The 23,219-nt window shown below is 43.0% G+C and overlaps 1 protein-coding gene and 1 long non-coding RNA gene across 6 annotated transcripts; one reads left to right on the forward strand and one right to left on the reverse strand.

Annotated features, from left to right (window-relative positions):
• Positions 1-12,267: 12,267 nt before the first annotated feature.
• On the forward strand, positions 12,268-16,593 carry LOC124705622 (phosphatidylglycerophosphate phosphatase PTPMT1-like). Its single transcript, XM_047237328.1, has 6 exons — positions 12,268-12,797; positions 13,375-13,497; positions 14,332-14,425; positions 14,896-14,978; positions 15,070-15,159; positions 15,949-16,593. Exons 1-6 carry the CDS (start codon positions 12,501-12,503, stop codon positions 16,357-16,359), a joined length of 1,098 nt encoding a protein of 365 aa, XP_047093284.1. The 5' UTR covers positions 12,268-12,500; the 3' UTR covers positions 16,360-16,593.
• A 249-nt stretch (positions 16,594-16,842) lies between these two features.
• Positions 16,843-21,787, reverse strand: LOC124649838. Of its 5 annotated transcripts, none has more exons than XR_006986813.1 (6): positions 21,576-21,787; positions 19,648-19,687; positions 19,410-19,464; positions 17,650-18,278; positions 17,231-17,286; positions 16,843-17,097 (listed from the first exon to the last, which is right to left on the reverse strand). It is a non-coding gene; the product is annotated as an uncharacterized LOC124649838 (long non-coding RNA). The 5 variants fall into 5 exon arrangements; XR_006986810.1 differs by having other exon boundaries at positions 17,231-17,340; XR_006986812.1 differs by having other exon boundaries at positions 16,843-17,340; positions 19,684-19,687.
• Between the last annotated feature and the right edge of the window lie 1,432 nt (positions 21,788-23,219).

Raw genomic sequence — 23,219 nt, forward strand, 5'->3', positions numbered from 1 at the left:
TTAACATCCAAATAACAATTTTTCAGCGGTGGCAAGTCAAGCATATTATAAATTTTCTTAGGCATAACGTAAATACTTGCACCAAGATCACATAAAGCATTACAATCAAAATCTTTAACCTTCATCTTAATGATGGGCTCCCAACCATCTTCTAGCTTTTTAGGAATAGAGGCTTCGCGCTCTAGTTTCTCTTCTCTAGCTTTTATGAGAGCATTTGTAATATGATGCGTGAAAGCCAAATTTATAGCACTAGCATTAGGACTTTTAGCAAGTTTTTGCAAGAACTTTATAACTTCAGAGATGTGGCAATCATCAAAATTCAAACCATTATAATCTAAAGCAATGGGATCATCATCCCCAATGTTGGAAAAAATTTCAGCAGCCTTTATCACAGTGCAGTTTCAGCAGCTTTAGCAGTTTCAGAGGTTTTTCGCGCTTTGCATTAGAAGTGGAAACATTGCTAACACCAATTCTTTTATTAGTATGAGTAGGAGGTGCAGCAACATGTGTAGCATTAGCATTACTAGTGGTGGTAATAGTCCAAACTTTAGCTATATTCTTCTCTTTAGCTAGTTTTTCATTTTCTTCTCTATCCCACCTAGCACGCAGCTTCAGCCATTAATCTTATATTCTCATTAATTCTAACTTGAATGGCATTTGCTGTAGTAGTAATTTTATTATGATAATTCTCATTAGGCAAAACTTTTGATTTCAAAAGATCAACATCGGAGGCAAGACTATCAACTCTAGAAACAAGAATATCAATTTTACCAAGCTTTTCTTCAACAGATTTGTTAAAAGCAGTTTGTGTACTAATAAATTCTTTAAGCATGGCTTCAAGTCCAGGGGGTGAATTCCTATTATTGTTGTAAGAATTTCCATAAGAATTAGCATAGCCGTTGCCATTATTATAAGGATATGGCCTATAGTTGTTACTAGAATTGTTCCGGTAAGCATTGTTGTTGAAATTATTATTTTTAATGAAGTTTACATCAACATGTTCTTCTTGTGCAACCAATGAAGCTAACGGAACATTATTAGGATCAATATTAGTCCTATCATTCACAAGCATAGACATAATAGCATCAACCTTATCATTCAAGGAAGAGGATTCCTCAACAGAATTTACCTTCTTACCTTGTGGAGCTCTTTCCGTGTGCCATTCAGAGTAGTTGATCATCATATTATCAAGAAGCCTTGTTGCTTCACCAAGAGTGATGGACATAAAGGTACCTCCAGCAGCTGAATCCAATAAATTCCGTGAAGAAAAATTTAGTCCCGCATAGAAGGTTTGGATGATCATCCAAGTAGTCGATCCATGGGTTGGGCAATTTTTAACCAGAGATTTCATTCTTTCCCAAGCTTGAGCAACATGTTCAGTATCTAATTGTTTAAAATTCATTATGCTACTCCTCAAAGATATAATTTTAGCAGGGGGATAATATCTACCAATAAAAGCATCCTTGCATTTAGTCCATGAATCAATACTATTCTTAGGCAGAGATAGCAACCAATCTTTAGCTCTTCCTCTTAATGAGAAAGGGAACAATTTTAGTTTAATAATATCACCATCTACATCTTTATATTTTTGCATTTCACATAGTTCAACAAAATTATTAAGATGGGCAGCAAGCATCATCGAACTAATTCCAGAAAATTGATCTTTCATAACAAGATTCAAGAAAGGTGTTTAATTTCAAAGAATTCTGCTGTAGTAGCAGGTGGAGCAATAGGTGTGCATAAGAAATCATTATTATTTGTGGTTGTGAAATCACACAACTTAGTATTTTCAGGGGTAGCCATTTTAGCAATAGTAAATAAAGCAAACTAGATAAAGTAAATGCAAGTAAACTAATTTTTTTGTGTTTTCGATATAGCAAACAAGATAGCAAATAAAGTAAAACTAGCAACTAATTTTTTTGTATTTTGATTTAGTGCAGCAAACAAAGTAGTAAATAAAATAAAGCAAGACAAAAACAAAGTAAAGAGATTGAGAAGTGGAGACTCCCCTTGCAGCGTGTCTTGATCTCCCGGCAACGGCGCCGTAAAATATGCTTGATGGCGTGTATTTCACACGTTCGTTGGGCAACCCCAAGAGGAAGGTATGATGAGCACAGCAGCAAGTTTTCCCTCGTAAAGAAACCAATGTTTATCGAACCAGGAGGAGCCAAGAAGCACGTTGGAGGTTGATGGCGGCGGGATGTAGTGCGGCGCTACACCAGGGATTCCGGCGCCAACGTGGAACCCGCACAACACAACCAAAGTACTTTGCCCCAACGAAACAAGTGAGGTTGTCAATCTCACCGGCTTGTCTGTAACAAAGGATTAACCGTATTGTGTGGAAGATGATTGTTTGCAGAGAAAACAGTAAAAACAAGTATTGCAATAGATTGTATTTCAAGAAAGAGAATTGGACCGGGGTCCACAGCTCACTAGAGGTGTCTCTCCCATAAGACGAACAGCATGTTGGGTGAACAAATTACAGTTGGGCAATTGACAAATAAAGAGAGCATGACAATGCACATACATATCATGATGAGTATAGTGAGATTTAATTGGGCATTACGACAAAGTACATAGACCGCCATCCAACCGCATCTATGCCTAAAAAGTCCACCTTCGAGGTTATCATCCGAACCCCTCCAGTATTAAGTTGCAAGCAACATGACAATTGCATTAAGTATGGTGCGTAATGTAATCAACAACTACATCCTTAGACATAGCATCAATGTTTTATCCCTAGTGGCAACAAGACAACACAACCTTAGAACTTTCTCATCATCGTCCCAGTGTCAATGCGAGCATGAACCCACTATCGAGCATAAGTACTCCCTCTTGGAGTTAAAAGCATCTACTTGGCCGGAGCATCTACTAATAACGGAGAGCATGCAAGATCATAAACAACACTTAAGCATAACTTTGATAATCAACATAACAAGTATTCTCTATTCATCGGATCCCAACAAACGCAACATATAGAATTACATATAGATGATCTTGATCATGATAGGCAGCTCACAAGATCCGACAATGATAGCACAATGGGGAGAAGACAACCATCTAGCTACTGCTATGGACCCATAGTCCAGGGGTAGACTACTCACTCATCACTCCGGAGGCGACCATGGCGGTGTAGAGTCCTCCGGGAGATGATTCCCCTCTCCGGCAGGGTGCCGGAGGCGATCTCCCAGGATCCCCCGAGATGGGATCGGCGGTGACGGCGTCTCTGGAAGGTTTTCCGTATCGTGGCTCTCGGTACTGGGGGTTTCGTCACGGAGGCTTTAAGTAGGCGGAAGGGTAGGTCAAGAGGCGGCACGGGGGGCCCAAACCATAGGCCGGCGCGGCCAGGGGTGGGGCCGCGCCGCCCTAGGGTTTGGCCACCCCGTGGCCCCTCTTCGTCTTGTCTTCGGTCTTCGGAAGCTTCGTGTGAAAATAGGCCTCCGGGCTTTTATTTCGTCCAATTCCGAGAATATTTCTTTACTAGGATTTTCGAAACCAAAACAGCAGAAAACAACAACCGGCACTTCGGCATCTTGTTAATAGGTTAGTTCCAGAAAATGCACGAATATGACATAAAGTGTGCATAAAACATGTAGATAACATCAATAATGTGGCATGGAACACAAGAAATTATCGATACGTTGGAGACGTATCAATACGTCTCCGACGTATCGATAATTTCTTATGTTCCATGCCACATTATTGATGATATCTACATGTTTTATGCATACTTTATGTCATATTTATGCGTTTTCCGGAACTAACCTATTGACGAGATGCCGAAGGGCCGGCTGTCGTTTTCTGCTGTTTTTGTTCCGTAAATCCTAGTAAGGAAATATTCTCGAATCGGACGAAATCAAGGCCCAGCATCCTATTTTTCCACGAAGCTTCCAGAACACCCGAGAGTCGCCGGAGGGGGGCCACAGGCCCACCACACATGACCCTGGCGCGGCCAAGGGGGGGCCCGCACCCCCTATTGTGTCGTCGCCTCGTTGACCCTCCGACTCCGCCTCTTCACCTATTTAAAGGTCCCTGACCTAAAACCTCGATACGGAAAAGCCACGGTACGAGAAACCTTCCAGAGCCGCCGCCATCGCGAAGCCAAGATCCGGGGGACAGGAGTCTCCGTTCCGGCACGCCGCCGGACGGGGAAGTGCCCCGGAAGGCTCCTCCATCGACACCACCGCCATCTTCATCAACGCCGATGTCTCCCATGAGGAGGGAGTAGTTCTCCATCGAGGCTCGGGGCTGTACCGGTAGTTATGTGGTTAATCTCTCTCCTATGTGCTTCAATACAATAATCTCATGAGCTGCCTTACATGATTGAGATTCATATGATGATGCTTGTAATCTAGATGTCATTATGCTAGTCAAGTGGGTTTTACTTATGTGATCTCCGGAGACTCCTTGTCCCACGTGTGTAAAGGTGACAGTGTGTGCACCGTGTGGGTCTCTTAGGCTATATTTCACGGAATACTTATTCACCGTTATGAATGGCATAGTGAAGTGCTTATTTATATCTCTTTATGATTGCAATGTGTTTTGTATCACAATATATCTCACGTGCTACTCTAGTGATGTTATTAAAGTAGTTTATTCCTCCCGCACGGTGTAATGGTGACGAGTGTGTGCATCCGTGTTAGTACTTGGCGTATGCTATGATTATGATCTCTTGTAGATTATGAAGTTAACTATTGCTATGATGGTATTGATGTGATCTATTCCTCCTACATAGTGTGAAGGTGACAAGTGTGCATGCTATGTTAGTACTTGGTTTAGTTGTGTTGATCTCGTCATGCACTCTAAGGTTATTTAAATATGAACATTGAATATTGTGGAGCTTGTTAACTCCGGCATTGAGGGTTCGTGTAATCCTACGCAATTAGTGGTGTTCATCATCCAACAAGAGGGTGTAGAGTCTAGCATCTATTTATTTATTCTGTTATGTGATCAAAGTTGAGAGTGTCCACTAGTGAAAGTATGATCCCTAGGCCTTGTTCCTAAATACTGCTACCGCTGCTTGTTTACTGTTTTACTGCAACTTTACTACCATCAACTGCACGCCAGCAAGCACTTTTCTGGCGCCGTTACTGCTGCTTATACTTATTCATACCACCTGTATTTCACTATCTCTTCGCCGAACTAGTGCACCTATTAGGTGTGTTGGGGGACACAAGATACTTCTTGCTTTGTGGTTGCAGGGTTGCATGAGAGGGATATCTTTGACCTCTTCCTCCCTGAGTTCGATAAACCTTGGGTGATCCACTTAAGGGAAACTTGCTGCTGTTCTACAAACCTCTGCTCTTGGAGGCCCAACACTGTCTACAAGAATAGAAGCACCCTTAGCCTCGAGGGAGAACTACTCCCTCCTCATGGGAGACAGCAGCGGTGATGGATATGGCGGTGGTGTCGATGGAGAAGCCTTCCGGGGGCACTTCCCCTTCCCGGCGGCGTGCCGGAACAGACACTCCTGTCCCCCAGATCTTGGCTTCGCGATGGCGGCGGCTCTGGAAGGTTTCTCGTACCGTGGCTTTTTCGTATCGAGGTTTTAGGTCAGGGACCTTTAAATAGGCGAAGAGGCGGAGTCGGAAGGCTGACGGGGCGGTGACACAATAGGGGGGCGCGGCCCAGGCCCTGGCCGCGCCGCCCTATTATCTGGGCCCACCAGGGCTCCCCTCTGGTGGCTCTCGGGTGTTCTGGAAGCTTTGTGGAAAAATAGGATGCTGGGCATTGATTTCGTCCGATTCCGAGAATATTTCCTTACTAGGATTTCTGGAACCAAAAACAGCAGAAAACAGCAACTGGCCCTTCGGCATCTCGTCAATAGGTTAGTTCCGGAAAACGCATCAAAACGATGTAAAGTGTGTATAAAACATGTAAGTATCATCATAAAAGTAGCATGGAACATAAGAAATTATAGATACGTTTGAGACGTACACTACCCGGCGCCGCCGGGCTTCCACGCGCCGGGAGGCTGGCGACTCAGCGCGGAGCCGCGCTTTTTCCCGGACAGCTACGAGGCGTGGACCGCCTTCTTTCGGCGCAGGTACGAGCGTGAACTCGCCGCTTACAACGGGCCTCCTCCCCCTCCCGCTAGGAACAACGCCGCGGGCCGCCGGTGGTGGAGCGCGCCTAACCGCACCCTCGCGAATGTGCTCGCGCACATCGAGGGTGGGAACTCTCCCCCCCTCTGAGGATGCCGCCGTCGGAGGCGGCTACCGTTTCGCGCCGACATGGCAGTTCCTGGACGCCGAGGAGGATGACGGCGTCCTCCTCCTCTGGGTCGAGGTCCGCGTCCAGGTCCGGCGGATCGGCCCCCCCGGCCTTCATCAAGAAGGAGTCGGCGTCTCCGTCGACACCGGTCTTCCTCAAGAAGGAGCCGGCGTCTCCGCCGCCGACCAGAGGGCGTAGGAGCAGCGCCCTCGTCATCCACGACCATCCCTCCTCTCCATCGCGCGGGCGGAAGAGGGAGACATCGAAGAATGAGGCCGCCGCCAACCAGCTCGCCGAGGAGGAGGCCAAGCGCGAGGAGGAGGCCGCGATGGAGGAGGCGATCGTCAGGTCGCTGAACGACCTGGTGCCCGCCGACAACACCCTCCCCATCGACGCCGCCCTCGAGTGGTCCAGGCGGGATTGGGAGCGCCAGGAGGCGGAGCAGCAGCGTCAACGAACGCCGCGCCCAGGCCCGTCGAGCTGATCAAGCTCGAGGAGAGCAGCGACGACGACATGTACCGGCCGGCGCCGCCATGCGCCGGTGACCCTGGCCAGGGTTCGAGCCGCTGGTACGAGGCGGCGCGGGCCCAGGACATCGCCAGCTCGAGCGACGACGATGACGGCGCGGACTACACGACCTTCTACCGCCATTTTGGCATGTAGGAGGCCGCTATTAGTTTAAGTTAATGTTTCCCTGTCCCCGAATTCAAATATATGTACGAATTCGGCCTATATAAGTTAAATATCACTAAATTTCGCTTATGTTTGCACGAGTTTCGCCTACTTCTGTCCGAATTCGCCGAATTTTGTCAAAAACTTCCATCCGCCCTAGGCTCGCCGCTGGAAAAATGGGCTTCCCCAGACCAAACTTTCATCCAATCCGGCGCTAAATAGCGCCGGATTTCGGCCTGGGGAACCCAACGGCTGGAGATGCTCTTATATATAGTAGCTCTCTGGACTCTAGCGTTCCTGGTAATTATGCTATGAGATCTTGCATGTACTCCTTTGATAGTACTTGGATGATCCGTGCTATTACTATTTCAGCTAGGAGGAATTGAGTAGCTTGGATTCGGTTGTTGGAAGCACGCTAAGGTTAGTGCGCTCTAGAGTGTTGAAGCATCACTGTCGAAGCATGTATCTGTTTTGGCCTGCAGGCTTTGTCATCCTGGCATCATGCCGAAACAGCTCCGTGGATAAGGCTTTCCTCTGAATTCTGAAGCAGCAAGTCTGTCCTGCTTGCTTTAGCAAGATTCGGGCACTAGTGCCAAGTCATAATGGAGTAATATTATTATTTGAAAAATAGGGTTCAACATCTACTAACGGCTAGAGCTTAAAGTATGTGGTAGATATGTTATTCTACTCCTCAAGATTTAAAATGAGCCCATGTGCTGACTGGGCTCTGAAGAATTTGTAGGCCGAAAGTATGAGGGAGTGTCAGCGTCATGTGCTTGACATTTCGAGTTTAACTTTTGAAAATAATATTTTTTGTCAGAAAACTGTTGAAAGAATTAATTACAACAAGCTAAAACCGGATCTCTAGGTGAGAAAGAAATTACTTAGCAGTACAGTTTACGGAGTTCCTGGTGATGATTTAGCTCAATTTCCCCGCATTATCTTGAGGATACCATACTTTCTAAAAAAAAATACTGCTTGGTTACAATAAAATACTGTACAATTGTTTGGAAACCAAGGTATTCCAAAAAAGAGGTATTTTCACAGTATTAAGAAAAGAGGCATGTACATCTTTTTCCAACTATGATTTTACAAAACTGTAGTATGCCTTGTCTAGACATTGAAATACAGTGGTTTATTTGGGAATAATTTCGTTTCGAAATAAAATTAGGAATAATTTTGGTGTTACATAAAGTGAGCTTCCTAGATTAAAGAAAAATTTAAGCAGTGGCCTCGTTCAAAATACCAGGAAAGACATAGGAGTACTTAATATCATTTTTTCTTGTCAGCGAGGCCACACAAAATAATTACTTCTCACACAACATAGTATTATGATTTAGTATCATAGTGCATGATAGTAATTTAATTACTACATCAACATGCATTCCTTAATATCATACACCAGTATCATACCACCACTTCAGTTTGAGAATCCAAATATACAATTCTGAACATGATCTATTTCATATTTGCTTTTCTTGTTTGATGCGCTAAGATGAAATATCATAATATGAACTACAATCCTCCTCTCTCTCACCCTTAACTGAAAATGCCATGTCATTTTCTTAGATGACACTATGTTATACTCATGATACTTATGTTGAATATATGAGCGATTCCAATATGTTTAATCTGGAGATAAAGCAGATATGACATGCCGAATAATCTAAGCAGATTAACCCAATCAACATTCCTCCTCCGGATACTAGATATGCAACTCGATAGGTAGGATAAAAATGGCATATGTATCTCAATTTCTAGTAGGAATAAGAGAACATATAGAACAACCTTGAAACATTTTCAGCAGCTGCAGCAGAGGCGTCGTTGTTGGTTGGAATAGTCATGACGGCATGGTTTGCAACAATGATGATGAAGTATTCAATGGAGTAATTCACAACAACACCGATGAAGAAGTCATAAGAAATCACGCAAGTTCATTCCATGAAGACCTTATCACCTCACTATTGTGTAGGAATCGATTCACGTGCACGTGAAGAAGCGGGATGGAGAAGACCCTGGAGACAGGGCAGCGGACGACATGGAAGGGGCTCAAGAGTGAACCATCCCTTTTTTTGAAAGGAATACAGTAGGGAAAGCCTCTACAATGATTTTGTTTTTAAATAATAAGAACCCAAATTCGCGTCCCTAAGGACTTGAACCTGGATGGCTGGATTGTACATCCACTTCCCTAACCAAGTGAGCTAGGCTCACTTCTTCCATCCCTTTTCTCATGCTCAAGTAAGTGGTAAAAGAGCCTCTCTCATACGAAGGTTCAACTCTATTGCAGCTAGAAATGTAGAACTAATCTTTAGTCCCACCTATTTCCATACACGAATAAGTAGCATGAGTTTTTTAGAAGTTTATTTGGTCCATGGGCCTACGGCCTACCTCAAATTCCAACAACTTGCAATGTGAGAGTCCCTAGCATTGATGACTGATGACCCACAAGTATAAGGGGTATATCGTAGTACTTTCGATAAATAAGAGTGTCGAACCCAACGAGGAGCAGAATGTTTTGACGAGCAGCTTTGATCGAGGATTCACTGTAAACACTAGCAAATAGGTTTGCAGGGGTATTTGGTATTGCAGATAAATAAAGTACGAGTAAATAAAATGCAGTAATAATAATTGCAGTGAGTGGCCCAATACTTTTTAGAGCAAATGATAAGCCGGTTGTTTTACTTATAATGACCAAACGTTCCTGAGAACACACGGGAATTTCGTCAAGTGTTTTTACTTCACATAGCTGAATAATCTTCAATGGTTTGGTAAGTGTTGTGTGGGTGAATCTATGCTAATGCATTATCCATTTATTGGACTAATACATACTTGTGATTATACCTCTTGCAAGCATCCGCAACTACAAGAACGTAATTAAGATAAATCTAACCACAGCCTTAAACTCTGAAATTGTACACTCCCTCGTGCACTGTTTCCTAATAGGGGTTTGGGTTTCTGTCGCTCCCGCAACCCCATAATTAGTAGCCAAATACACGATGCATTCCCCTAGACCCATAAATGTGAAGTATCATGTAGTCGACGTTCACATGATACCACAAGAAGATAGCACCACAACTTAAATATCAAATCATTGCATACAACTAACATCATGACTTCTCCCATGTCCTCAAGAACTAAACGAACTACTCACGAGACATCATATGGATAATAATCAGAGGTGGTATAATCATGAATAACAATCTGGATATAAACCTTAATTCAATGATTTCACTCAATAGCATCAACTACAAGGAGTAATCAACACCGGGAAAGTTTCCCCTATGAACTAGACAAGTATCATACCGAAGATGTTACAGCGGGATGGCGTGGAGACGGCGGTGATGATGGTGTTGGTGGTGGAGATGATGGTGATGATGATACCGATGAAGTCCAGCTCGATGGCGGTGATGATGGCGATGATTTCCCCCCTCCGGGAAGGAATTTCCCCGGCAGAATTTTGCCTGCCGGAGAGCTTTTCTTTCTCTTTGGTTCTCCGCCACGTAGCGGTGGCGGAATATTTCTCTGGTCGCTCTCCCGATCTTAGGTTTCTCGGGGGGTTAAAATAAGCGAGGGAGTATTATCAAAAGTGGGCCAGGGCGCCCAGACCATGCCTAGGCGCTGTCTGAGGCTGGCTCGTGCCTAGGGGTGATCTGTCCCCCTCAGGGCCCATCTCTGTGTCCCCTTCTAGCTTCCTCCGTCATCTGGAAAAATAGGGTTTTCTATATATTTTCTGGGAATTGTTGGTCTTCATAAATATGGTGTCTTGACGGTCATTTTTTCCAGCAGATTCCTGGCTCCGGCGGTTAATTCTCCAATAATCATCAAACATGCAGAAAATAGATAGAATGACATAAGTATCACCTCTAAATATGAGATATATCGATGAATAACAGTAAACTATGATGTAGAATAGTGATGCAAATTGGATGTATCAACTCCCCCAAGCTTAGACCTCGCTTGTCCCCAAGCGAAACTGAACTTCGTAAACCAGACAACGGGTTTATGGAGTGAAGTGTCGATAAACAAAATACGGACAAGAAGCATCATACTTACCAATACATAAGTCATTATAGACAGCAACTTCCTTTTATATAATTCAACTTGCAATGAGTTGGTGTGGCATAACTATGGGTCTCGCTTCCTTAAAGGCCTATACGCCATACTAGGCTATATCTGTTGGGCACAACTAGTCAGTGAGATACTGTTGATCAGTCAACCCGTTGCTTTGATGTGTTGAGAAGAGTTGGGTCTGACTGCTGATCTAATACTGGGACCGATTCATATAGCTGTGAGATTGTCTTGAAGTTGTCAAACAACTGCAAGGTCATTACATACCGATAGTTGAATGAAAGAAAGGTGTGTGACACTCAAAGAAAGTTAACACAGATATTTTAATCAGTTCATATATCAAATGAAAACATCATGAAGAGGAAAATATAGTAGTACTACAACACGGTCAACCAGTGAGCTAGATGCTATCGAAAAATACCACGGGCTAAGGAGTTTTTTGTGTGGTGTGAGACCCTCAAGGCCTTGGGCAAACACATTGACCCGACCAAACCCGATCCATTGTACACAAGCATGGAAGCAACCACTTTGCGGGATATCGGCTCGTCAAGACCAAACCCGACCGTCAATCCGATCCCGTCCAAACTCGACGAGCACCGACTGATCCGTCCACGGGGCAGGAGCCAAGCCAAGTCGACACATCGCGAGCCGCCACGTGATCCGCCTCGGTACCCACGCCCCGTCACGTTCCCACGCCGTCGGCCACTCCGTTAGCCCCGCGAAAAGGAGGGGGAGACTTGTATAGGATCTATCAATCGGGTGAGATCATAGGATCAACTCACATAAAACATATTTTTATCATGTGAAAAAATCTGAAAATAATATATAACATACCTATGGATTGTATCTACAACTCCAAAAAAAATCAGCTCAAAATTTGCTCTACACTTGAAGAAACAAAAAAAGACAAATCCAACTATGAATAGTGTCAGATCTGATTGAATAGTAGTTTACACTATTCACACCTAAATTTGTCTTTTTTGGTTCTCTAAGTATATGTCGAATTTGAAGCTGTAAATTTTTAGTCTTGCATATGTAACATAGTTGTGCGTTGTCATTTTTTTCCATAATATTTGAACATGTTTTGTCTCTTCAAAAAAATTGATCTCATAGATCCTACCTAAAAGCTGATCCTATCCAAGTCTTCCCCCGAAAAGGATACGCCCACCCGTCCGCGTCCACGTCCACGCAACCTCTCCTCCACGCGGACCCACACGTCAGCGCGTACAGGGAAACGCCTGGGCCCGCGTGTCGGCGAGAGCGCGGGGTCATAAGGGGAGCGTGCTGCTGAGGGCTGGGCAGTTGGGATACTCGCGGAGGTGGGGAGAGGAGGCGTGAGCACCAGGAAAAGCGGGGGCCGACGATAGGTTCCGATCTCTCTCCAGCTTGCGGGATCGCGGACCCAATTCGATTCCGCCCCGATCGATCGATTCGTGCCGGCCCTGCCTTCGCTTTCCCCCTTGGTAGTCGGTAGATTCCTGGTGGGGATTTTTTCTTCCTGTTGAGCCGATTTTTCCCGATCGGATCGGACCGGATCGAGTCCGGAGATGCGAATCGAGGAGTTCCACGGTGGTTCCGGTGGCGGCGGTGGGGGTGGAGGTGGAGGGGAGCTGCAGCTGCGCCGGGAGGACGGCTGGGAGCTGAAGCTGCGTGCCGAGCATGCCGCCGATGAGGTGCAGGGAGAGGAGGAGGGCGCCGCGAGGGCGATCGTGCGGGCGGCTTTCGACGCCAAGCGCGCGGCGGTGGGCGTGGGCGCAAGGATGCTATTCTACCCCACGCTGGCGTACAACGTCGTCAGGAACCAGTTCGAGCCTCACTTCCACTGGTGGGATCAGGTCGACGAGGTGGGCGACTTTTTCTCCTCCTTTGATTTCCGTTCCCTTGATCAGAATATTTCCTCCTGTATGTATGTTGTGTTGATTGTTGCTCCTTGTGCGTTCATCTTGTGTCGCTAGGGGATTTGCTCTGTAATGTAGCTTCGAGTGGCGGCTACCGTCCCTTTTTGTGACCTTCAGGGCGAGATCTCTCCTGTCCAGAGTAGCGTGTAATCTGTTTGTTTAGCTGTTGATACGTGTGAGCTGATGTTTTAGTTAATTATCATCGACAACCAAGTGGAGCTTGTGTGTTGGTTTTACCCCCAGCCCACAAGGATCATACCCTGGGCTTGACGTCTTGTATGGTTTGCCCCATCGATAGTGAGGCACCAACGCCAAATTCGTCAAATCTGAAGCTCTGTGGCTGCACTCTAGGCTTAGCGTGAGTGTGAGCGTCTGCGTTTTACCTGGTGGTTAGTTTGTTTATTCTGGTTTTGGTGTCATGTCTTTTCTGCAATTTAGCCACTGTTGCTTCAGAGTTGGTTTTAATTAGTTTAGGATCACAAGTATCTATGTTCTAACTGTTCGCAATTTCTTGTTGGATCAGCATGTGCTGCTGGGCGCGGTTCCGTTCCCGAGCGATGTTCTGCGGCTACAGAAGCTTGGAGTCTGCGGCGTCGTCACGCTAAACGAATCGTATGAGAGGCTCGTGCCCAAGCCACTGTATGAGGTAATTGCCAAATCATGTATAGTATTTCACTGCTCAAGTACTCTATGAGTATTGTATCTTGCAGCTTTGTTTGCGAATTCGTTATAGCATGTGCGGCACTAGCATATTTAGTGGGTGGATGGTCTGATGAGTTTGTGTAGGTGTAAACTAGATTGTTTGAAATAGTGAAACCAGGCATCTGTTGTTGATCTGGTTAGAGTTTGAAGGATCAGTCCTGTAAGACACTAGTGTGATCGCTGCTGAACAAATACTGAATGCTGTTGTTTGACATCTTGGTATCCATAGGCATAGGCCCGTGGACGCCATGGCCCTGTCCTTGTACTTGTGTCCTCTCCTAGGTTCTCAGCAGTTATTGCCCCATCGCTTCATTTGGCTGCAATTTCTCTTTTTTACTTTATCTCACTCTCACACTACGCCATTGTTCTTGTTCTTGGTGTCCACCAATCAGATCCAGAATTTTAGCAGTACTTCAATTGGTTCCTTTTGCTGATGTTTATTGTGCTATGCCGGTTGCTGTGGTCTCTTGAAGAGATCATCTTAGGGTTGACTTTGTTATGCATGCTGAACGATGTACTGCTGTTATGGTAGCAAGAGTGTCAGTGCAACATAGTTGCTTATTTGATATTGGTGAGCTGATACGCTCCTGATGGATGGTACTGTTTGTATTTAGGTTAGAGAAACTACTAAATTAAGAAGGATTTATGATTTATGTTGTGTATCTCTGTTTCTTGCTGAGTTGCAGTGTTAAATCAAGTAGCAGTGACCCTTTTCGCAGTCATTATCTTTGCTATATGGAACTGCCAGTACCACAAGTTAATGATCTTCTTGATTTAGGCTCATGGGATTGAAAACCTGGTGCTACCAACTCGTGACTACCTTTATGCGCCTTCATTAGACAACCTATGCAAGGCTGTTGACTTCATCCACAGTAAGAACCTACTCAAAGTATATCCTGTAAGCAAACAATATGAAGTTCTAGTTTATTATTTGATTAAGATTCTCCTTGTGCGAGCCGACTCTGTAACTTTTGCTGTGGTACCTTATGCTTCATTTCGCTTTGTTGTTTCAAATAAACTGACTTGCACCATGTTTCTTACTTGGAGCCTAGATGTTTCAGGGTTTTGCGTACTGTCGCATGCCAGTCTTCTTTATACTGAAAATGCATGGCTAAATATAGCATGAACAAATATACTTGCTAAGTAGTTTCTGTTGCGCCGCCGTATGTTCTGTACATATCCTCTTGTAGTTTGTCTTGAATTGTCCATGTTCAGCAGGCTTGGCTTGTGAAGAGCTTCAACATTACGTCCATACAACCTCTTTCCTTTTTTCTGCTGTTACTTTCCTGCCAACTATGGTGATTTGGCACATGGATTTATGTCTTGCTTTAATTTTTTGAAGGAAATGCTTCATGCGGTAAACTGACCTATGTTCACTGCAAAGCTGGACGGGGACGTAGCACCACAGTTGTGCTTTGCTACTTGGTATGTCAGACTATTGATCTTACTAAATGGTCTCTTCACCTGAATAATCTGAGTAAGTTTAAAATGATGGCTATTTACTTTGTTCTTGTAGGTTCAGTACAAGCAAATGACACCTGCTGGAGCTTTTGAACATGTACGGTCATGCAGACCAAGGGTTTTATTGGCTTCAGCACAATGGAAAGTAAGTTGCAAAACTGTCATATGATCTCAGAGCACACAATACTTACATTTTCCACAGGATTCCGAAGCTGTATAACTGGAGCGATGAAATATGCCTTAGTTGTGATATGTGAAACAATGGACCTAGGGTACTTTGGACAGATCTAGGGTGTCTTTGGTTTTAGCACAAGTGTTTGCCCTACCAAATATTTGGCTAGTCAAACTATTGGTTGAGCTTTTCCTTGCCCATGAGTTGGCAACATTGACAAAAAAATGAACTAAAGTTGCCAGCAAACATCCACATGCCAAAATATTGGCATCTCCAACCAACCAAAATTTTTGGTCACGACCAAAATAATTAGTAGGGTGGGATTTGGCCACCATCCAAACATACCCGTACTCTTTGGCATGCACTGTGACTCTTTTTATGGAAAATAAAAATGAGAGGGAAAACCCCAACTGTGTATACTGTAGATAAAGGAAAGAAGTTACTCCAAGGGCAAAAGCTCAGGGTCCTACAGGAAATATCGAATTAGTTAATCTGACCAAATCCCTGGTGGGGTCTTATTTTTATCTTCTACTTGGTGGATAACCAGGGTAAAGATTTTGTGTGGATTTTTTTTTTAAATGGAGGTTGTAGTGATTCCATCATTATCTCCCTATTTTATACTAAAGAATTTCTGCCCTGCATCGAATGTTTATGCACTGATGTAATTATGTTACTAGTGTGTGACATTAATGATTGCAATGTGTTTTTTGCGGGTAAGCTCTTACAATCAACAAAAGCTAAATTAGTTGTATCATCTTGTAGGCTGTCCAGGAATTCTACCAGCTAAGAGTGAAGAAAACTGTTAAGCCCAGTTGCCAGGACAAACCAATCATCAAGTCCCCGTCTCCAGTGTTCCTTGCCACTGGCAACCTCATCACTTTTGATGAGAAGACATTTGTGATGGTCTCAGAATCAGACCTAGAAGGGTATAATGCGGATACCTTGGCAGTTAACATGGGCAGTGACTTGTGGGAAATAAGCTTAGTATACCGCGTGCAGTTTGCCAGCCAGGCAGCATTTGCAGGGTTTTCATACCTGTGGTTGCAGTGCCGTGCCCAGAAGGACAAGGAGGCACTTGCCGAGAGCATGGGGAGTGAGAGCTGCTCTCTTGAGGCGGAGCAGCCTGCCAATGGTCACCCCTGTCTACTTCAAGGTGTTGTGGTTAATCCATGAATCGTCCTGAGCGACCTGGTGTCTTTTTGTCTTGCACCCGTACATATGAAAGAGAAGGAGATGCAGTGTGAAGCCTCTACTCCAGTCTGCAGCAACCAAGGAGTGCAGTTGCTCGAGTCTGTATATATGTGTTGTAATAAGTTGACTGCTACGTGTACAAAGGTAAATGGAAACCGCCTCAAATTGTTAACCTTACTTGCGAAATCTGTATATATATGTACTACTACTTTCTTACACCGTGTTCGTAATGTCTTCAAGTTTTCTCCCTGTTTGCTGATTCTGTCCTGCATTTGAAATGGAAAAGATACGATCATATTTGGTTTGACTTGGAAATCTGGGTCAGATGCAGTATGAAGTTCTGCATTTTTTTAAGTTGGGAGTGTCTAACCATCATCTAGCTGAAAATGCAATTCGGCATAAGTCAGATTTTGCCAAAACTAGCAGCATTCCTTTCTTCGCTTTTATTCGTTCTTTCCCTTCGCTTCCGTCGTCATTCCAATCAGTCCCGATCGTCAAAATCGAAACAGCCTGGGTTTTTTTTCGGTTTTTTCAATCACGATGTTCTCTTTGCCTTTTCAATTCGCCCCAGTAATGAAAAACATGGACTGAAAAAAGCCTTTATGGATACATTCTATCTTGGGCCTTACAAAACAAACAGCAACAAACAGCGGGCCCTCCTGATCTACCAACTACAACCACGCCAGCCTTCCCTCTTCTTCCTCCTCACGCAAAGACACACTGCATCTTGTGGCGACGGCCACCAGAAGAAGAAAGCAGAAAAGGCCAGAGACGAGGAAGAACATCAGACCAAGAAAGAGAGGTAGATCCACACACAAAAAAAGGGATCCACTATGGATGGCAATGAGAAAACCTGGAGTGAACTGAAGAAGGCCGAACCACATCTATTCTCTGCACAGGTTCTTCAACCTGTATAAGCATTATTCTTGTTCTATAATTTTAGCCTCTCTTAAATTTCTTTATCTGGAATAAGAATAGATGATGGTACTGTCAAAAAATACAAAAACCATGATGCTTAAGCGGACGAAAACTTGTAACCACGCATCTTAACAGTACAAATCTGAAGAAATTGAGATAAATGAGAAACTGAGAATGAGAAATACCCACATCCCCACCCTCAATTTTGAAAACAAAAATAGAGGTTCCTCAGGATTCCTAATGAATCACAGAGGTTCAAACAAGAGTTTCAGATCTACAAAGCACACAAGCCTAGGAACAACAGTTCCAAGGAGCTGCAACATAGGACTACCTGAAGCCAAAGAGAGTAACTACCTTCTCGCTGAAGAAGAGAGTCTTGTTGTTCTTGAGCTTGATGGCATTGTGCTTCCAGTGGCCGTGCACGGAGTCATACTTGAACATGTAGGTCCGCAAATCACAGAAAAAAAACGATTAAGAATTGGATAAGCCTAGAACACAGAAAATCGCTCAACATGCAAGCACTCAATGCTTTATTCAACAAAGTGATAGAATAATCGTGGAACCAAGCAGATAAAACAACTCTATATCTAAGATACGTTATCGTCAAAGAGCAAGAAAAAAACACTACTGATATCTTAGATCAAACTATATTGAACAATATTTAACTAAGTGACCACATCATAGTAACTTGGCCCACTCTATCAACTGCCCCCGTGTGAGCTTTCTATCTTATTCCTCCCCACGCAAAAGGCGCCGGCTCACTCTCTAGCTCTGTCTTTATCAAGCAACTAGAAATTAGGTTCAAGTAAATTCAAGGGCACTTCAAGTCAGACTGCTCAGCATACAAAAGAAATTAAAATTCAAGTAAATTCAAGAAAACTTCAAGGTTAGACTGTTCTCACTCTTTCACTGTTGACTTCCTGTGCACATGTAACCATTCTGCTTCTCCAGCTTCTCCGTACTGCTTCTCGGGCTTGTCATCACTGCAGTTCAAGGGATCGGTGAGCTTCAGGATTTAATACATTTTGACATGTGATAAATGAGCAAACAAAACTGAGAATAAATGATTGAAAGAAAGAATTTAAGTAAGAGACTAAGAAAGGAAAAAAAAAGTATTGAGAGGAGAGAATTGAAGCCTGGAATGAACAAAGATGAAGAAACTGAGAAGAAAAGACTGAACACCAAGGAGAACAGAAATAAGAAAGAGAAATAAGAAATAAAATAAGAATGAATTAAACAGAGAATGAGAGAACGACCTAAACAGAGACTAGGGGCAGAGATTGAGAGAAGGACCTAAACAGAGAATGGCTGAAGAAAGTAACTAACGAAAGAGAAATACGAAGGAATTAAACAGAGACTGCTCAGACTGAAGGAGAGACACAAAATGAAGAGTGAAAGACAAAGTGACAAAGAGAGACAGAGAGGAAAGAATGAGAAAATTCATGATAAGACTAGGTGACAGAGAAAATGAAAATGAGAGCAAATGAGACAAACTGAGAGAAAGACTAAGCAAATTAAATTAAGAAGAGACTAAGAAAAAATAAGATAATGAAAATGAGAGAAGGAATGAGAAAAGGAAACCGAGCACCCCCGATTAGAACGGGAAAATGATAACAACACAAACAAGTTAATGAAATGTAACTTAAAATTGACTGAAGAATAAAGACTAAGAATGAAATATCGCTTCTAGACTGAACCAAAGAAGAACTAAAATCATAACTGAAGAAAGAAACTAAAACAAAGAATTATAATCCTAACTGAAGAAAGATACTAAATTAAAAACTAAAATAGAGCTCATGCTTTACTCATGTTGAGGGAACAATACATGATGATAATCAAGGTTCATCTACTACATCTCTTCAACAAGAAAATGACAATCAACGGGATCTAAACATGTTTTACGATATGCAGCTACACCAGGTCATTCTCTTGATTATGAAGAACATTTTTCATTATTTAATACTGTTTTCATGCATTAACAAAGTACTGAAAAATAAAAATATATGATTACATGCATGCAGATTACTGGATCTGAGGGTATATAATAAGGACATCAAACAAATAAAAAACATACAACATCTAAATCAGGACACAACACAAGTTCTGGAGAATACCATGATGTCCCATCCACGAGCACAAACAATTGAAATGTCAGCCCCGGTGATGTCACTGCAGAAGGGCTGAAGGAGATTACTGAAGATGATATAAATATATTTCTAGCAAATGAGAAGTTAACTGCTAAGGGGGTTCAGAAAAAAGAGAATTCAAACAATGCGTGACAGCCCGTTGAAACCTAAGGTTGGGATGGAGTTTTAGACAAGAGACGAAGTTCAAATGTTCTTCAATGCTTACAATATTGGCTTCTCGGTCAGTTGTGTTTCATCTTACCGTACTGCAAGCAAAAGAAGAAACAGTAAGACTTGTCAATTCCAGACAACCTTGACCTTTTATTCTGGAGAATAACTGAGGAAATAAAACTCAAACAATGCATCATCTAAAATTCTCTTCTTTCTTGATTTGACAATACCCTACGTAATTTTAAAACTTCAATCATAAGGAAAGAAGCCAAGAAAAAAATATGAGAAATTGCAAAAAAGGGCAGAATAATAACCTACTAAATCACCACTAGACGAGTTCATCATGACTATCAGCATTTGATGAAAGATAATCAGACACATCAGCCAAATGAGAATAAACATGATGCCAATTCCCACGAAGCATATGCCGGTTGTCGCTGATATGATACGTACATACAAAACACGAGCACCCATGAGCACATAAAAACATAAAACATGCTAAAATTACTAGATTCTAAAAGAAACAGCAATGAGCGTAATTGAATAAAATATCAAGCACTTCATACACAAAAAAACCCTTCAAAATAAATGAGCCAAAGTTAATAGCCAAAGTTGTGCTATCCTACAACTTAAAAGAATGTCATTAAGATTGACAGAGGGTGATAGCCAAGTTGTGGTGTCGTACAACTTAAAATCTAGAACAAAAAAAGGCACGGACACAGTATTGAAACCCAGTAAACAAAAATTGTAAAAAAGAAGTAGCAGGTCTATAAAGGAAAAAAGCAATAAATAGGAAACAAGAAGCGTAGGTTCTATCAGACCACAAGACAGAACAAGAATTGTAGATTATATCTATTGTGGACCTTAGTGTGGAGTTGCAACTGAAAATCAAAAGCCCTGTACATTAAAGCCAAAACGGCCTATAATCAATATTAGATATTCAAAACAAGAACAAATAGCGTAAACAGATGCTGCTAGTACAATGAAACAAAGTAATACTTTTACATACGCCAAACCATGTATATTATGTTAGCTTCGAATTGATTTGCATAAAACATTACTTGACATAGACAATCCCATAGCTGGAGAATGACATTACAAACAAAAGAAAAGGCATGCAGGATGTTATGGAAAAGAACCAAAACGCAAGCGCGGGCACTCGATACAGAAGATGTTTCAGAGGGAAAACAGAATATGAAAATCACCTAATTATCGACCATCTTATACAGCAACAGCAGCAGCCGCCTCACTAGTACCGAAACTGCTATCATTAAGTCCATACACCTGACACTAACAATCTAACATACATACCACTAACAGCAACAAAAAAAAAACATTGTAATATTTGGCTCTCCCCTGTTCCAGAAGCTGTTAGGGAATTATGTAATCAAGACTACATTGTGAGCTGATTAATAGTTTTTCCCCCTCAAAAAAAAAACACCAGGTCTATTCAGACTATTCAAGAAAACTGCAAGCAATTCAATTTAATGACAAAAAACAAGATTCCTACTCAACCCAACGCTCTCTACACACAATGGATTACCAACTAAAATGGAGCCATACATGGGTTAACACCTTATCTAATGCTACGATTCAGATAAAAAGACTTAGGTCCTTGGAAAAAAGGTAGAACACTGAAAGCATGATTATGAGAATGGTGCTTTGCTAGTGGTAATCCGTGATTAGGCTTGTAGCATTTTTAGCTATTACTCCACCATCGGAAGTACAAGATCTATATAGGAGACACCAACAGACGAGCATACAGCTGAATCAAAATGAAATTGACTAACAGAATAAGGGGAAAATAACAGCAATATCATGGGGGACACGCACACGAGAATTGCCTCACATCAAAACAACCGAAAATCCATGTATATGCGTTCCCTCTTTCAACGAAGAACAGCAAAATATACACCAGATCTACATGTTCGTGGTGTGAAGAAAAGCAGGCAGGGGGGGACGCGGTATAACGAAGAAACATACCAATCATGCTGGCGACGAAGGCTATTACCGCCACCTCGAAACGATGCTTTCTCGCTCAAAGCTTCACCATGGAGGAACCCACCTCCACTGCCTCCACGCACACCCATCCTTCCACAACAAAACAGAGTAGGAGAAACGCAGGGCGGCAGGGAGGAGAAACGACCGGATTCCTCCCAACACGCCACGGCGGAACCAGGCCCTCCGCCTCTCGTCCCCAAATTTCTCTCCGCTGACATAACGACAGAGGAAGGATAGGGGAAAGCGGAGCTAACTAGACGAGAGCACGGAGCCCGAAATTCAAAATGAGGGGACTAAAAAAATAACCCGGACAACAAGAAAACCGGATAAGCAAACCGGAAAGTAACAACGCGGGGCGAGGATCGAACTTGCGTCAAGATTTGCGTGAGCGATGAAAAAGAACGGACAGCGATCTGACTTGGAACGAATTGTGTTTTCAGCTAGCTGAAAAATAGGAACGGTGTTTTTTTTTTTTGAGATGTGAAGTTCTGCATTTCTGGTGAACTAAACGTGCAAAGAGTTCATTCACCCAACTGAATCGCTCCATGCTTCCATCCCTCAAACTGCTTAAAAAGTTCACCTCTTGTTAAATTGATGTTTTTGTCCATACGGCTTTTAATGCTCCCTTCCGAAAAAGGACTGTGCGGAGGCGAGCGTGCTTTGTACGAATTAAAAGCAACTCTATCAAATTCGGTATTTTGCGGACTGTAAAAAACTAGTAGAGTACAAGCCACGGTAAATGCGAATTCTGCGCTGCACAGGCTGCGGTTAATCAGATCTCTTATACTCCCTCCGTTCTAAAATGTAAGGCGTTTAAAGATTAGTCAAAAGTTAATGTTTATTAAGTTTGACCAAGTTTATACACAAAAATATAAACATATACAGTACTGAATCAACATGAATAGATTCATCATAAAATATACTCCATTCGATATTGTAGATGTAAATATATTTTTCTAAATATTTGGTCAAAGTTAGTAAAGTTTAACTTTTGACCAGTCTTTAGACACCTTACATTTTGGGACGGAGAAAGTACTAATCCGTAAAACAGAATATTTCAAAAGATCCACCTGTGAGTTTTTTTTTCTTACGCCCCACTCCTCGAGGCAAGCTCCGCCCCGGCCGTACCCCGGTGAGTCCACCCTGGCCATGTCCTCCCTGACCTGCCTTGACCTGGTCACGCCCACCTAGCTTTGGCCATTTTCGATGGATTCCAGTGAGTTTCGGGCAAATTCCAGCGAGCGGAATTGTGGCGACACGTTTGCTCCGATGAGATTTGACCAGTTTACGAGGGCTATGGATTTCACTCGGTTTGGCCTCCGAAACCTCATATACACGGGTCGCAGGCGTAGGTTCTCAGTGCCCTATAAAAAAAATTAAAGATCTGATCTGGGATATTTTTTGACCAAAACTGTAAACACCCGGAAATTTACGGGGTTGACAACTTTTATGGGATTTGCTAGAATTACTCTTATACTTGGACGCCTGATCGCATACCCAGGGTGGATTGGATACCGCAAGATACAAAAGGTCAGCTCCTCCAAAGCAACATTAGGGAAGAAAGAGACTCTACATTATCTTCCAAAGCAACATATATTAGGACGAGTGCTATGCATGAACTTGTGT

Source organism: Lolium rigidum, chromosome 4 (genome assembly GCF_022539505.1).
Source record: "Lolium rigidum isolate FL_2022 chromosome 4, APGP_CSIRO_Lrig_0.1, whole genome shotgun sequence".
Classification (NCBI taxonomy): domain Eukaryota; kingdom Viridiplantae; phylum Streptophyta; class Magnoliopsida; order Poales; family Poaceae; genus Lolium; species Lolium rigidum.